We start from the raw sequence: 16,875 nt of genomic DNA, 5'->3' as shown, positions 1-16,875 counted from the left end.
CCTCCCATTTCTCTTGATCATCTTTGAGATGTTTCTATACCTTGATTGGAGTCCACCTGTGGTAAATTAAATTGATTGGACATGATTTGGAAAGGCACACACATGTCTATATAAGGTCTCACAGCTGACAATGTATATCAGAGCAAAAACCAAGCCATGAAGTCGAAGGAACTGCCTGTAGAGCTCAGAGACAGGATTGTGTCGAGGCACAGATCTTGGGAAGCCTACTAAAAAATTTCTGCTGCATTGAAGGTTCCCAAGAGCACAGTCGCCTCCATAATTCTTAAATGGAAGAAGTTTGGAACAACCAGGACTCTTCCTAGAGCTGGCCGCCTGGCCAAACTGAGCAATCGTGTTAGAAGGGCCTTGGTAATAGAGGTGACTAAGAACCCAAGAACCCGATGGTCACTGGCTGAGCTCCAGAGATCCTGTGTGGAGATGGGAGAACTTCCAGAAGGACAACCATCACTGCAACACTCCACCAATCTGGGCTTTATGCCCGAGTGGCCCTTTATATAGTGGCCTATGTATCGTTTTTGCCCCATCTCTCAATGGTGAAGAATCAGTTAGAGTTATCAAATCCATATCCGGATTTGGATATTCGCCAAAATCGAATCGTTTAGTCCATATCACTACAGTAGCGTGGCGTAGCGGTGAGGTGGGGAGTGGGGGCGGTGCATTTATCATCTATCGATACTCATGAGGACCATTTTCCCGTGGTGCATGGAAGCGCAAGTGAATGGAGTGGTTTAACTGTGCAATGGCCCCACCCTCCGTTTGCTGGCCAATGGTTGCGGCCAACGATGTCCCAGCGAGACAGGGCCACCAAAAAGGAGCGTGTGGCATGCCGGGAAACTAATTTGAAGGTATTCCGGAGGCCCGTGAGGAACATAGCTTGCTTTGGGACCGTTCCCAGCTTTGGTGTGGCTGCAAGTTCCAAGTTTCGGGTTCGAAACTTGGGTGCGACAATTTGAATTTCGTAAAGCGTGGACATATTTACAAAGCTTGCCGGCTCACCGCGCCTCACCCGGGGTTTTCAACAAGCCTCGGCCGGTACGGTTGCGTAGACCGCAGACGATTTTGGGTTGCGTAGACCGCAGACTTAACCGAGTACCCTCAATGGGGGTGCCAGAACCCGACAAAGTAAGTTCCCGGTTCGACTCTTCCACTTCCGCGATCACATTTATGACTTGCACTCAGTGTGAGTTCCAACTACGCAATGTGGCTCACAAGGAGCCCTCAGCGTGGCTTGGTGGGAATCTTCCCGTACACCAGAGACGTATCGTAGGACCTCCGTAATTTGGGGCTACCACAGACCCTCCATGGGGGAGCGACGGGCCACCAAAGTAGCTGCCATGTTTAACTTTTCCGCTGGAGCCACTCCGCGCAATTTTCAACTATGTAGTCTGACTCACCCGGGGCCCTCAGCATGGGTTGGTGGATATTGTCGCATAGTGCTAACACACATTTACGGGTTCCATAATTTGTGGGCACCCGAGACCCTCGGTGGGGGTGCTACAGGGTGCCAAAGTAGGTCCCGCGATCACAACAACTGCATGCTTAGTAAGCCAATGACCATTTAGAATGGCAGACAAGTAGAGATATAATCAAAGTACACCACCCCCATGCCAAATAGATAAATAATATAGCCTCCACTGCGCGACATTGCCAGGATGCCCGGCAAAGCCGCAGTGCAGCACATGGAGACAGAATTGGGAGGGAGCAGTGTACAATAATTAATTGATTAATTGCATAATTAAAATAAATAATCGATTGGCTAATAGCATAACAAAACCACCACTGCTTTTGTCTGAGTCTGTAACCTTTTGAAATTTAATTAATTGCATACTTAATCGAAAAAAATTACATACTTAATCGATTAATTGATTTATCAATAAATCAAAAATACGCTTTATAGCCAAATCATTTAATCACTGTCATGTCTAAATATCAGCTTCCTAGCTCAAAAGGTGCCTGAGATGTTGTCCAGATGAGAAGGAAAATAAATAATTACTTAATAAAGCGATGATATAAGTAATTAATCAATTAATGATGGAGTAATTAAGTAATTGATTGATTAATCAAGAATTTAAAAAATACTGTTTTTCCAAAGCACTTGCTCACTATTGTGCCAAAATTTCAGCTTCCAAGCTCAAAGGATGGCTGAGAGCATCACCCGGCCAAACAAACAAACAAAAACAACGGAGTGAAAACTGAGTACTGTACTTCGTTTCAGGGTGCGTCATTGCCACTGATCTCTATACTAACTGGATTGGAGGCTCGACGCCAAATCAACGCTAATCGGTCCATTCGCTGTGAAGTCACCGGAAGTAGATTCGTCGCCATATTTGTTCCCCCAGAAAATCTGCGTCCGTTCATCGTCTTTATCAAAAGACAATGCCTGCTATATTTTATAAAATAATTTAATCGAAATTTCAACAAAACATTCGATTCAAATTGATTTTAGACAGCAAGTTGCTGTGAGGAAAGATGCCGTCCTGTACAGCGTATGGATGTAAGAATCGAATCAAACTATTTCATCTGGGGAAAGAGGAGATGGAAGCCATCACCGGAGAGAAAGTCAGGAAGCACATGTCCAAACTGATTTTGTTCAAGCACCAGTGGGATTGTAGAACACACATGATACAGTGTACACATGTTGCGATTTTATATTCTGTAATTATAATTTATCATAATTTGGCAATATCCTGACATGTCTTGGAGGAGAATAACAAACATTTACTATAACCATCATGTTTCTCTGCCCAGAAGTGTAACTCAGAAGTTTGTTTTCACTATACTCTTCTGATTCTGATTCTTTGATTTAAAAAAAAAAAAAAAAAAAAAAAAAAAATTTTGATTCTTTGATAAATGGATGCAATTTATTTTCAATGGTAGGCTACTCACTTCAGTAAGAATATTGTGCCATGTGGAATGAAAAAAGAAAACAAAACAAAACCAACACTTGACCACAAATATGGTACGTATACAAGTATTCACATACCAATTTATTTTGCAGATCCATGTTATATTACCAGCCATGAAAAAGTAAACGCAGTCCTATGTTCCTATTCTTTAAATTTTTAAAGAATATTTAATTACTATTAATATTTAATATTAATATTAATATTATTTAATATTTAATTTCATTTATTTAATTTTATTTAATTATTTAATATTTATTATTATTATTTATTATTAGAATATTTAACTTATTTAATATTTAATTAGAGGGAATTTAAAGAATTTAATATTTAATTATCAGCACATTTTTCTGCCGAAAATTCCACCTTCCCACTTAATTTTATTCCATTCCGAATTGATTTTAATCCGTTCCAGGGTTGAAAAAGCATTATTACAGGATTGACGAAATGCCATCGTTCGCTGCTTATGGTTTTAAAAACCGCAGCGGTCGATTTTAATGAAGAAGAGGAATCACATTACATCGGTAAATGGCATTCGTTTTGGGGAATCGTGGGGGAGCAAAGATGGCGGACAAATGGCTTCAAAAAATGAGCTTCCCTTCCTATCCAGTTAGTATAGAGATCAGTGGTCATTGCCAGGCCCCCTTGGTGCCTGGCGATGACGTCACACAGCTTCTGGAGATGGAATAGGAAAGGAGCGGTGTACAAAAACAAAAATGTAACTGGTTACTTGTAAATGTACTGTACTTAATTTGATTTGTAATGAAGGTATTTCATCTGTGGTTAATTCAGCATGAGAGTTACGAGGGGGTGGCAATTTGACATCTCTCCCCGACCATCATTCTTTTCTCTTTGCCACTAGTGTCACATACCCAACCTCTCCAGCAAATTTTGTCCGAATCTGTCCACAACTTTTTGAGATGCCACAACCTGTTCACAGACGAATAGACAGGGTGAAAACATAACCCCTCCAATGCCTCCATCCAACTTCGGTGGTGGAGGTAATAGGTTATTTGAACTTTATTGTGTAATCCTTAGAAACTTATTTCACTTTTGTTCATTGTCTCAAGCTCTTGTATATGCAAATATATTCTTATTTATGAATGTAGCATGGTTTTATGTTGAAGTTAGCCAACTAAATTCAATCATTTAATCAATCATAATCACTGATATATGCCACACACTCATTAAAAGCTCCATGAAGAACAGAATCTGAAGACTCTCTGTTAATATGTAATATTAACAAACACTCCGTACAAGTTAGTCATGGAAATTATCATTTTTACACATTTGATCACCTTGTGGTTGAAAAGGGTATGTCTGTGCAGAAAGTCTTGACTTTTTGAAAAAAAAATAAAAAAAGAAGGTGGATTCTTGCATGTCAACAAGCAATGTATGAACTTGCCCTTTGTGAGGATACTTTGTGAACAGTTTTGCTGTGACTGCGTTTCAGCTCACAAGTGATGTAGAGAGGTCTACCTGTTCAATTCGGCATCTAGAGGAAGAAATGAGAGACACTGATGACAAAAAACAGTCGTTGACTCACTGGGAGGCTCAAATTACCGAAATCATCCAGTGGTAAGTGTTGTTTTACGATCGAGTGAGTGGCATTCCTGCCTTACTCATTTATATACTCATCAATAAAAAATGGAGAAATAGTGCTGTTAATTGTGAGTGAGGCTTATAATACCATCTTTGTAATGAACTCAGACCATCAAATTTTGACATCTCGAATAATACTTAGTTTAGGAGCTGATAAGATATATGCAAGTAAGAAAATAACATATGAATGGAGTAACCTAAAAATAGATGTGATCAATACACAGTAGAAGTAAAAAATAGATATGAAGTCCTTGGTGCCAACTATCAGGAAAACTCTTCCGAAACCATTTATTAGAACATAATGGAGACTCGTGAGTTTGCAGCTGAAAGGCATATTCCTAAAAAAAAGGCTAAAGTTAAGTGAAGAGTACCAAGGGAAGATGAGTCCATTTTGCACTTAAAGAGAAACTCTTGTTGAGGCTTAAAAGGATATTAGAAACAGGCCAAGCCATGTGCAGGATGGCTAAAATAGGATGAGGCAAAGTATGACAAATCTTCCCTACCAAATAACAGAAGCCATTTACATCAAGGAAGATCACATTATCAAAGATCAAGCGATAATCAAAAGAGCAGTCTGGCTTGGAAAACTGTTCATAAAATAACAGGAAGGAAGTCAAACGACACTGGTAGGATTAAAGGTGATACGCTGGATGAGAGAAACAGTTCTTAAAGATAATTTTTGCAAGCTACTTGGTCAGCCTCCAATCCTTGAAGATGAATAAATTCAACAGATAATACCAGATATATTACTTAATGAAACTGGCGTTTTCACCAAGAACGAAGTTATCGCATAAGTCCTTTGCTTAAATTTGCAATCATATCATCCTCGATGGGGAAATAAGCGAAGCATCTAGCGTTCTAGACAAAAAGCCACAATATCTCTCCCTTAAAAAGGTGATCTGAGTCTACCAAAAAATTACAGAAGTATCAGTCAACACCGGAGCCACTAAATATTCAAGAAAATTATATTAAATTGCATAAATATGTCTGCACATGGCTCTGATCGTCAGGAATTATCTAAATAGTTTTAAACAAAATTGATCATTGCTCACCCAGATACTCTCACTCAGATGCATAATTGAACGCATCAAGGCAAAACATCTTCAGGCTGGGTTAGATTTTGAATGAATCAGTTGCACTTTGCATTCACAATGTATAAGGTCTATGGTCGTGTGCCCTTTCATTGGAAATCTTTGTTACCATTTTAACTTGTGAACCACTGAAGAGATTTCAACCAAACTTGGCACAAGTGTAGACTGCAGTACAAAGATGAGCTGCTTACATTTTGGGTCAAAGGTCATGTGCCCTTTGAAAATCCTTTTTCAGACTATAACCCGAGGTAGAATCGTCTGATGTCTCTTTTCTCTCCGATGCTCTCGCTCATGTGACATTTAATTGAGATCATACATAACAGTGAGTTGATATTGCTACGGTTTTGAGATTGGCACATTGAAGTCATTAAAGGTTAAAGGGTTGCCTCCTATAGTTAGTCACACGAGCAACATAAAGGCCCATTTGTAGTATAGTTATGTCTTAGTATGTGTAAGAATAGGCCATTTCCCCTCTTAGTGCCTGCGTTTTGTAAAGACATGAGAATAGGTCCTCCATTCATTTTGCGTCCCACCTCCAATTCTACCTCTATGGGCGTAATATGGTATGGGTGCAATTCTACCTCTATGGGCGTAATTGATCCCGCGCCCCATTCGGCTGACCACTAGTCGAGTAACACGAGGTAGGCCTGAGAAGGAGGAGCGTGGGGTCGGGGTGAGCGGCGTTGAGATCGGGAGCGGCGGAGGCGATGACGGTAAGAGCCACCAGCCAATCGGAGCTCTAGCGGCATGGCATGAGAGGGCGTGGTGAAGCGCGTCTGGTGAGTTCGAGAAGGTTCGCGGGGCGTGCCTATATAACGCGCTGCGCAAAGCCCTCAAGAGGTCTTGACTTGCACCAGTGGCGCGATAAGACTTACAGCGTGGTAAGAGGATTGATCAGCAGGACTTGAATGGCGGTGGCGAAAGGATTAGGACTCGCAAGTGGAGAGCATTGCAAAGGACTTGTTGGGGATACACGCGTTGTTTGAGGACTTGCGCAGATAGAGAGAAGAAGAGGCGTTGAACTGTACAAAGTACGCGGGCACAGCCAGACGCGCCGGTAACACATATTGCGCTTTTCACCCACGCGAGTAAGCGCGGCCATAGCCGCAAGTGAATAACCGCCAGCCGCGTCAAAGTCCGCTCCCTACCAATTCGACCCGTGATAACCCGCTCCGCTCAGACGACATGCGGAGAGCTCCTGCCTTCACCGACTTCCATCTCCGAAGGACGTGCCGGGGACCGGAGAGAACTGCACGAGAGCCATCCCTGGGCGAGCTGGTGAACACCATCCTGCTCATCAGCAATCCCCATGTGAGTGTGTGTGTGAGACGGGCCCGTGTCCTTGGGATTAAGAATAAGACTATAAGCTGGCCTGTGTCTCTGCATCCTGTACTGTAAATACGTGCCATAGTAATTAAACCATTTGTTCTTTCTTTCTTTCCTGATTCGATCGTACCTGTGATTTCTCCATTGACTAAGCGTGGTACGAATAAAACCGCTTGGATCGGGTTCCACCATCTAAACGGCGCGGATCACGTGTACGCAACCGCTCGGCGTATCAACACACGTGGTTCATGCGGGGCTTATTTCCTCGTTTCCAGGGCAGCGCGAGTACTTAGGTAACAGCGAATTTGGTCCTGAAACCCTATTTTGCGCTGTCCGGAAGGGACGTGATAGGTCCCGGGTCGTGCCAGGTCAGTCAAAGACAAGGGGACTAATCCCCCCTTGATAAGGGGAGAAGGCCAGCGACAGACCCGCAACAATATGTAATGCGGGCGGAGATGTATCCATTGATGCATTTGTCTTCATTATATTTTCTAGCTTTCACATGTTTTACAATAAAACAGTCCACACTTATCGTTGTTGTGCTCATGTTAAGCACTTAAGTTCACTTTGTGTAATGTAATACTGGCCAGTAATATGCTGTGAAGTTTCAATGGTGAGGTATGATTTATCAGCTTACAGTCAAGGTTTATTGGCATATTTCTGGTCTCACTCAATCTGTTGGATTCCCAAGTGATATGTCCCCTGCTGGCTGCTACTCTGCATTATTTAATCTGGTCCAACTTTACTTCCAACCTGTTCACTTGTCAATAATGAGGGAAACTTTATTTGTTTATTTTCCTCCGCTTCGTAATAGGCGTAAATTAAGCGGGTCATCACATCTGATGTAAGGTCGCAAACATCAAAGTGCTGCTGGAGACACCAATGACAGCAAAGCAAAGCTATGCAAGCCGCGGCATCTCCATGTCCAGTCCCACCCGACCACATATGCACCACTCCAGCAGAGCCAGTGGTGGGATACTTGGATCTGACACACTCTCTTAGCCATTTTCAATCGCCTTAGCCGTGCCAATGCCTTAATTACATTTTGAGTGCTACTGGTTGAAAGTGGAACGAGTTTATCAAGCCAAGTCTCTTGCTTACATCGGTCGTTGCGCTTCGCACATTTATCTATCACTTGGGTGTGTCCACATAGGGTCAGCTTGATTGACCGCTACACTCCATACATGTTTTTTCCATATTTTTGGCCATAAGTTGGATGTAATTTGTGTGAAGTTGGGCCTCTTGGCTCTTGATTTTCCCCAGTGCCTTTCAATTCATAAATTGTAGTCTGTATTGTTTTTCTGTTATTAATCCTGGGGATTCCTTTCATTTTGGTGAGTCTCTTTTGTCGAATCAATTGCTCTATTTTGGAGCCCTTGTGGATGTTTTCTTGAATACAGTTAGTCTGCGGTTTTCCATTTCACATATTCCCACAATTGTTCCGATCACTTATTGCTGTCGACAAAATATCCCGGCCTATGTCTTGGTTGTATTCTTTATTTGCATGTTTGCGTACTCGTGGTCTGCTTTCCTCATACTGTAGTTTGTTTTCATTGCGATTTTGCATTTGTGCTCCGTCATAGTTTGTGTATAATGGATCATCTCCAAATTCTCACTCACTTTCCATGAAAGGCAGAAGAGTAAACATTTGTAGATATACAGCTTCGCATAAGCAACTGCTTGTTTGAGCTGCCTTGCCACAAATTACAGTATCAAAGTTGATCCCTGATGCTTCTTTCTACCGCTTACAAATTCGCTTCTGCTGTTTTATTATTTAGTCGCACTTATAAAGTGGTGCTTAAATCAAGGCTTGTGTTGATCTGAGTTTTGATGCCAATGGTGCTGCTGGCACAGACATTACATGCATGTGTGCTCACCCTGCGATCAGCAAGTCAACTTGCATGTTAAGGCTTAATGCTGCGGAAATTTTCTATCCACTATCTTTCTCGACTATGAATCTTGTTTTGTACGTTTTATCCAGAGTTCAGAAATACCTTTGCTTGCTGAGCTATGTTTATTCTGCTTTGGTGTCATGCCGTCTTATATTGTCAGCTCCACTACCTGCATTATTGGCCAATACTGTGCTTGTAGAGCTTTGGTTAAATTGATGTTCCTCTCAAGTTTTGGTTTGAATACTTTGGGTGTTGCTGGTGCAGACTGTTTACATGTACAGCCATTCTCTCTGCCTCCCAAGACGCATGGCTGTCCCCAAGTTCAATGTGGGCTGCGATCACGAGTGAGACCCAGCCAACATGCTCAGGCTTTATGGCATTATGGAAATTTATTATTCAAACTGCATTTGTTTGAATATTCAAACATTATGGAAAATTCAAATTATTCTGCCAACCTCACCGCTTTGCACAAAAAAGGTGCAAAAACAGATCCCAGCAACTACAGACCAATCAGCCTTCTCCCAATTATCAGCAAAGTCATGGAATCCATCATTGCTTCAGATATGAAATCTTTCCTCTTTTCCAATGGCTTGATCTCTGATCATCAATTTGGTTTCAGACCTGGACACTCCACTCTGGACATGCTGCTTCTGCTTTCTCAACAATGGATGGAGGTCCTCAATGCCAAACAGGAAATTAGAGCAGTCTCCCTCGACATATCACGTGCCTTTGATACGGTCTGGCACCTCGCTCTGCTCACCAAACTCTCCTCTTTTGGTATCCATGGAAATCTCCACGCATGGCTGGCGGACTTCCTCTCTAGTCGTAGTCAACGTGTGGCCCTGAATGGGTTTCTCTCATCTCCTCTTCCTGTTCAGGCTGGAGTTCCCCAAGGCAGTGTTCTGGGCCCTGTGCTTTTTCTGGTCTTCATCAATGATCTCTCTGACTCTCTTGAAAATCCTCTCTATCTCTTTGCTGACGACTCGACTCTCTGTCGCTCCATTCTTCATCCCTCAGATCGGCAGTCTGCAGCCTCCCCACTCTCTGCAGACCTTGACAAAATCACAGACTGGGCAAACAAGTGGAACATGTCTTTCAATCCTGACAAATCTCACACTCTTACGATGTCTCTCCGAAAAGACCGACTGGACAACCCTCCCATCCACTTTCTGAATAATCCTCTCCAAGAAGTTCTGTCACTCAAGCTTTTGGGTCTCACTATCTGCCATGATCTTTCCTGGGAAAACCACATTTCAAATCTGGCCTCCAAAGCCAGTCGCCGACTGGGCATCCTCCGTCGTGCGAAGTCCTTCCTTGGCACACCTGAGCTCCTCACCACATACAAGGCTTTCGTCCGCAGCTCAATGGAATACTGCTCTCCCCTCTGGGCTGGTGCTCCTGCCTCACACCTAGCTCGCCTTCACGCTGTTGAAACCAAAGCATTCAGAATCATTGGAATCTCCCGCGATGAAGCTAACTCCAAGGGCCTCTCACTCACTCACCGCAGGCAGATTGGTGGTCTTTCCGTCTTCTACCGACTCCTCTCTGGCCTTGCCCCCCCAGCTCTCTCTGGGCTCTGTCCCGCAAATATTCCTACAGGTCGCACAAGATCTGCCTGCAACCCTCTTATGGTTAAACTGCCAAAATCAAGACTCTCTGCTCACCTTCACTCCTTCTTTCCTCTTTTCTCCCGCCTCTGGAACAAACTCCCTCACTCTCTTCAATCCCACTCCACCCTCCAAGTCTTTAAAACAGCTGTTCACCACCATCTCTTATCTTCCCCCATCCAAAACCTTGATCTTTTCTACCCCCACTAATTTCACCCCAATTCCACTTTTTTGAAATACCAACTTCTGTCCAGGAAGTCCTTGGTGTCCTTGTGTTTTATACTTCTCCCTCCCCCCCCCCCCCCCTTCCCATGCCTCCTCCCTCTCCCTTCCACACATCTCCCTGCTCTCGGATGTTGTGTTTGTGTGCTTCCCCTTCTCTCCCCATCTTGTCTTCCGCTCCCTCTTTTTGGGTATTTTGTTTGTCTGGTTGATTTGTTTGTGAAGTAAATGTTAGCTCTTTCACGAGCCTCGATTCAGTATACAAAAAAAACAAACTCTCGACTCTTTAATTATTAAGCTTTCTTTTGGGGGCAGTTCTTAAGTGTTTTTATCATCGGAAGCCACATTCCGTTTTCTTCATCCCATCCCATGCCATGAGTACTGGGGTTTCTTATGTGCTGCAAGTCTGCATCTCATGCAATGAAATGTTAGTTTCTTTTATCTCTTCCTGTAACTTGATATTATTATTATTTTTGCAGGGAGGCAGTCATACGTCAATACAGTACTGCATCTCCCTTACCTTTGATGCTTGGGGACCATCTTTTTATTGGGGAGGGAAAGAGTGATTATGGATTATAATATCCAACATCTGATACCTTGAACAATCCATGTAACAAATTTGTTCATCTTAACAGGACCCTGCTGTATTTGAATTTGTTAAAAAAAAAACAAACAAAAAAAACATTGCACTTAAGAGTAATTCATTGTCATGAGTCATTTGTGGTCTTGCAGATGTCTGTTATAGCTCACTGGATGTGACTCGATGGTTAGAGACGGGCTTTAAATTCCGAGTGTATTATTGTAATGCATTGATGGGTGTGAAAATTGTACTTTACTGAAAATCTGCTCACTGAATCAAGTACATTTGAGATAATGTTAAATATGACAATCTTGGTTCTGCAAGAGTGTTGGTCTGATAATACCCATTCCACAGATCCCTTTTTTGCAGTCAATGGGGTGTGGAATCAGACGAATGGACATGAGCTTTTATTATTTTCGTTGAAATGTAAGCATATATTCATGTTTTGACCTTGCAATTTATTCAGCAATGCAGAATAATCTCTCTTCATACCTGTTTATTGTGAGCAGGGTGAGCGATGAGAAAGATGCTCGTAGCTACCTGCAGACGTTGGCTAACAAACTCAATGAGGACTTGGATAGCCTTCGCAGTTCAAGTCTTGGCTCAAAGCCAGTGGTACGTATCAATAAGTACTCACTCTGCACAGTGGTTCCCTTGCTTGGCATGTTCCCAGTGATATATTTCACCATCATCACTACACCTTCCTTATTAGTTCCCTACCGGTGTACACCGGAGGGGACTATAGGTTTGCACTCCGTCCTTCCATCTGTCAGTCTGTCCGTCTGTCAATTCATCACGCAAAGAACAGCTTTCCGGACTTTTTTTCCTAAACTCTTAATGCTAATGATTTCAAACTTGGTACATGGTTTCCTCATGATAACTTGATAAGTTACAGATCAAGTTCGAACTTCATGACGTTTCGATCATTTTTGACAAAGTTATGGCACTTTGAACTTTGGTAATTTCCCCAACAGTTTTCCAGACGACAGACTGCCGGTAGGGGACATGTATTGCAGCGCAATACTCAGAATGCTTGTTTTCGTAGACACTCATTGTTTTGAAAATTCTCACCTTTTAATTTTGTTTCGAATCACAAAAACTTCAGTGCCTTACAGTCCTCCCTGCACACCAAAATGGACATTTCCTTTCTCTTGGAAATGGCAAAATTGCATGTTTTGGTTTGTCAGGAAAAGTAAAAGTTTATATATTCGTTTCGTGGTTGCACCGTGGCAGTGCTTACACTAAATCACTGAAGGGAGGATGGACAGAAGCTGGAAATCAGTTCACAGATGGGAGGAAAGAGGGGGTGACGAATGGTGGAGTTGAGCTGTGTATTTTTTTTTTTTTTTTTTTTTGTAGGCAAATGAGTGGGTTACATGGTGAGCATGGTCAACTCAAATGGAGTATGACAGGTAGTAACAGAGCAACATTAGAATAGCCATATAAATATCTGCTGTCAATCTGACGGTGGTGGGAAACGAGCAAGCCCGTAGTCTCAGCATTGTTTTTGAGCACCCCAATGATCTTCATAGGTTTCAACATTGCCATTTTATTAATAAGTGCCAATTGGGAGGCAATGGCTTTAGCTGAAAGTGGGAATCGTGCCCTTCATTGATGTCTTTGATGTCATAAGCTTGGAGAGCAGCACAATGTAGTAACAACACAAAGGATGCTGAGACAGTCTTGATGCTTGCTTCTAAATTCAAGGGTTTTTTTGAAATCCCCACCCCTACTTCTTCATGCCATAAGCACTTCCATTTTTTTCCCTTCCATATTCTTTCAATAAGCCATCAACTTATTTTCTCTTAAGTGAAGGATCATTTTAAGCACCTATCATCAATCTGAAAGTACTCTGCTATCAATAAACAAGACATCAATAAATGAACAATTGATAAAAATAAGAAATTCAAAACATCAATAAATGACAAATTGATAAAAATAAGAATGCAAACAAAAACACAACAACAGGCATTTTAAGGCCATTTTCCCTGCCAGAACGGGGGTTAGCCTTGCGGGGCGCGGGCCCCATGACGATCTTCTCCATTTTGCTCGATTTTCTGCATCTCCCCTTGTTAGCCCCCTTGCCCGCATTTCTTCCTCCACCGCCTTCAGCCAAGTCTTTCTCGGTCTTCCTTGTCCTCTACTTCCTTCTACATTCATTTCCATCACTCTTCTCAACCAGTCACTTTCATCCTTCCTCAACACATGACCAAACCATCTCAACCTGTTCCTCTTCACAGCATCAATCACAGGCTCTATTCCCATCTTTCGCAATTCATCATTTGTCTTCCTCTCTCTCAACGATACTCCGCACATCTACCGAACCATTCGCATTTCCACCCTTTCCAGCCTTCGTTGCTGCTCTACGTTCATTACCCATGTCTCGCTCCCATAAATCATAACCCTTCTCACACATGCAGCATACACCTTTCCCTTCAGCTTCAACGACACTCACCTCCTCATCAGCACGCCACTCAGTTCCCGAAACTTCTTCCATGCACATCTCACTCTAGCAACCGTTGCCGAGTCTGATCCACCTTCTCCATCAAGCATGTCTCCTTGGTAGCAAAATGTTTTCACACTTTCCAGCTTCATGCCATCTCCAAGATGCAACTCAACATTTCCTCCATCTGCAGCTCCCTCTGTGTACACCTTGCACTTGAATGTAGCTGCCACACTGGTTAATGACCCTCTCAAACCACTACGTTTTTGATGAATCCACTCGGTGTACATTCAATGGAGTTCACTCCGACACCCTTCCTGCACACAGCACACGGCCACTTCCCAGTTCTTTCCACCTCACCACATGCTTTACCCCTTGCTATCACCTTCGTTTTTCCGATATTCACCTTCAGACCATTTGTCTCCAAACATTCCTTCCACTTGTTCATCTTCTCCTTCAGTCCATCCATACTTTCCGCAATCAACAACAGATCATCTGCATACAACAACTCTCACGGTAAACCCTCCTTTACATTCCGAGCCAGCACCTCCATCACAGCTACAAATAGTAGTGGACTTCGTACCGACCCCTGATGCACTCCCACCTTCACCTCAAACTCACCACTGTTCCCGTCCTTCGTCCTTACAGCTGTGCACGCTCTTTCGTACATTGCCATCACTACTCTGATTTGCCATCACAACCATTCCTCCACTCCTAACTTCCTCAATGCCCATGTCACTGCTTCGCGTGGAACCCTATCGAATGCTTTCTCCAGATCAACAAAACCAAGAAACAACTTCTTCCTCTTCTGCATTCACTTCTCCTGCAACTGCCTCACAATAAAAAGCGCGTCTGTCGTTCCTATTCCTGGCATAAATCCAAACTGCATTTTGTTGATCTCCACTTTTTTCCTTATCCTCCTCTCCAACACCCTTTCCAATACCTTCATTCCATGCTCCAATAACTTTATCGCTCGATACGGGCCACAGTCCAGAGGGTCACCTTTCCCGTTGTATAGAGGGACGATGGTACTCGGTTCCCAATCCACTGGAATGCGGCCTTCTTTCACCATCAGATTACAGATCTCTGTCATTCTCTTCACACCCCAACTTCCTGCTGCCTTCAACATATCTCCCACATGTATCATATCATATCATACCACATATCAAAAATAAGAATGCAAGACATCAATAAATGAACAATTCATAAAAATAAGAATGCAAGACATCAATAAATGAACAATTCATAAAAATAAGAATGCAAGACATCAATAAATTAACAATTTATAAAAATAAGAATGCAAGACATCGCACACAGGACATCAATGCGGTACACGAGTTTTTGCCATGTTCGGCTCAACATGTTTGGCTCCACCAGTGTGCATGCAGCTGTTGTGCAAGAAAGAAGATCCTGCAGGTTTGCCACTTTGATGTTGTGGACAATATCTTTGACAAAACCCCACAGAAAAAACATAAAGGGGGTTGATGTTGGGGTCCAGGAGGTTGGTCCATCTCGGCCAATCCAGCTCCCTGGAAATTTTTCATTCAGGACGGCTTGAACTACTAAAGCCCAATGATATCACGTTGCAGGTCTTCAATCGGTGGGAAGGCGAATCCTTCCAACATGTTCATATAAATTCTGTATCGTGATACTGTATCATCTGCAAAGAAAAACGGACCCACCAAGCGGTCATGGAGGAAGCTACACCACCCCCCACCCCCCCCAATGCAACGCCTGGGTACTACTGCTAGTACATATAACTGTGAATACACCCAGCGTTGCCCGGGTTTATTTTTGAATGAATTTAATCTTCTGTACATAGGTCTGACGCGAGCCCCAATATCAGTTAGTGCTCAACGATTCCTTGTTCTTTCTTCTGTAGGGCCCTGTGAGAGAGAATTTTGAAAGCATGTGTTGCAATCAGTCAGATATTCCTATGAAGTGCATAAGTTGTACTTCAAGAGAATTTTGAAAGAAGAAGAAGATTTATTGCGAAATGGGCCCAGCCTGGCTGAGGCGGCCTCGACCGGCCTCATCACCTAGCCTATAACCTTCCCGTGGCCCGTCCCGACATTTTTTGTTTCAGAGGTTTCCTATATTTCACCGTTCAGGAGATTAGTGCGTGCAGACAAACAAACAAACAAAAACTTTCTTTTATATATATATATAGATATATATATACATAATATAATATAATAAATAATAAGAAGAAGAAGATAGAAGATATATATATATATATATAGGGTTGTTAGGGTTATCGTAAACGAGTAAACTCGAGCTAGTAAACCGGTGGACAAATACCACATGACCACTTACAGACCATCATCATCATCATCATCATCATCATCATCATCATCATCCCATACCTTAAGGAGGACCTGTGGGATTGTGAGGAGGTAAATCCCCCACAAGGTGCATCAGTTGGTCGCGCACTAAACGAGAGGCTCTTTAACCGACGGTGGGGACGATACCGCCAACCTTCAGAGATGTTTTCCGCGGGAAACTTTGGTATCAATTGTTTCAAACACTTCCTGAGACTGCTTTCTAATTAGGCTGTGAAGTGTACCTTTTAGAAGGTTCTGCACTTATGGACCTAGATTTTCTCTTTTACTCCATCTTTACGGGTTTCTTCATGATGCTCTGAAGTGTAAACCAACGACAGCTTCTAGAATGTGATTTACTTCAATCTCTCTATAAAACAGTTAATGGTGTTGGTATAAAGCAGTGGCCTAGTGCCGGGAGTCCGCTTCATGCAATCGCCTGCCCACGTATACTTTTCCACGTTTCGTCCCAGGACCAATTCTTCCTCGATCCATGTTCCTCCCACGCTCATCAGTGAAGAAATGCCTAAAGCCGCAATTAAGGGCGATCTAGCGCCTTATTAGCCAATTGTGATGTAATAGCTCTCGATTCAATGGGAGCAAATGCGCAGCGCAGATTGAATGGTTATTGGTGACGAATAAGGGAGTCTGCACGCTGCTTGATTTCGACTTTAAATGGGGTTGTGTTCTTTGAACTGGCTCCTTTTACTGAGACAGTGGGACTCTTTTGAGCTTCATAGGATTCATGTCTTTCTGGCAGAATGAGCCACTGGAACCTCACTTCAATGGAGGCTCTTTTCAAGAAATCCCTCAAAGCGCACGATTTACCGATTAATGCAAATCAATATAATGTGCCATCAGACGGCT

The 16,875-nt window shown here is 42.8% G+C and overlaps 1 protein-coding gene across 2 annotated transcripts in view; it reads left to right on the top strand.

Moving 5' to 3' along the window:
• The window catches only part of LOC137435358 (serine/threonine-protein kinase MRCK alpha), a 318,221-nt gene that overhangs the window by 177,483 nt on the left and 123,863 nt on the right, over nt 1–16,875 (top strand). For both annotated transcript variants that reach the window (XM_068129069.2, XM_068129068.2), the window contains exons 17-18: nt 4,378–4,502; nt 11,754–11,859. In XM_068129069.2, the coding sequence (XP_067985170.1) occupies nt 4,378–4,502; nt 11,754–11,859 (231 nt within the window). The remainder of the gene's footprint in view (nt 1–4,377; nt 4,503–11,753; nt 11,860–16,875) is intronic.

The sequence above is a fragment of the Myxine glutinosa genome, chromosome 9, assembly GCF_964187855.1.
Source record: "Myxine glutinosa chromosome 9, kmMyxGlut1.1, whole genome shotgun sequence".
In the NCBI taxonomy this organism is placed as follows: Eukaryota; Metazoa; Chordata; class Myxini; order Myxiniformes; family Myxinidae; genus Myxine; species Myxine glutinosa.
Note: the sequence above shows the minus strand (reverse complement) of the source record. Positions and strands in the feature narration are given on the sequence as shown.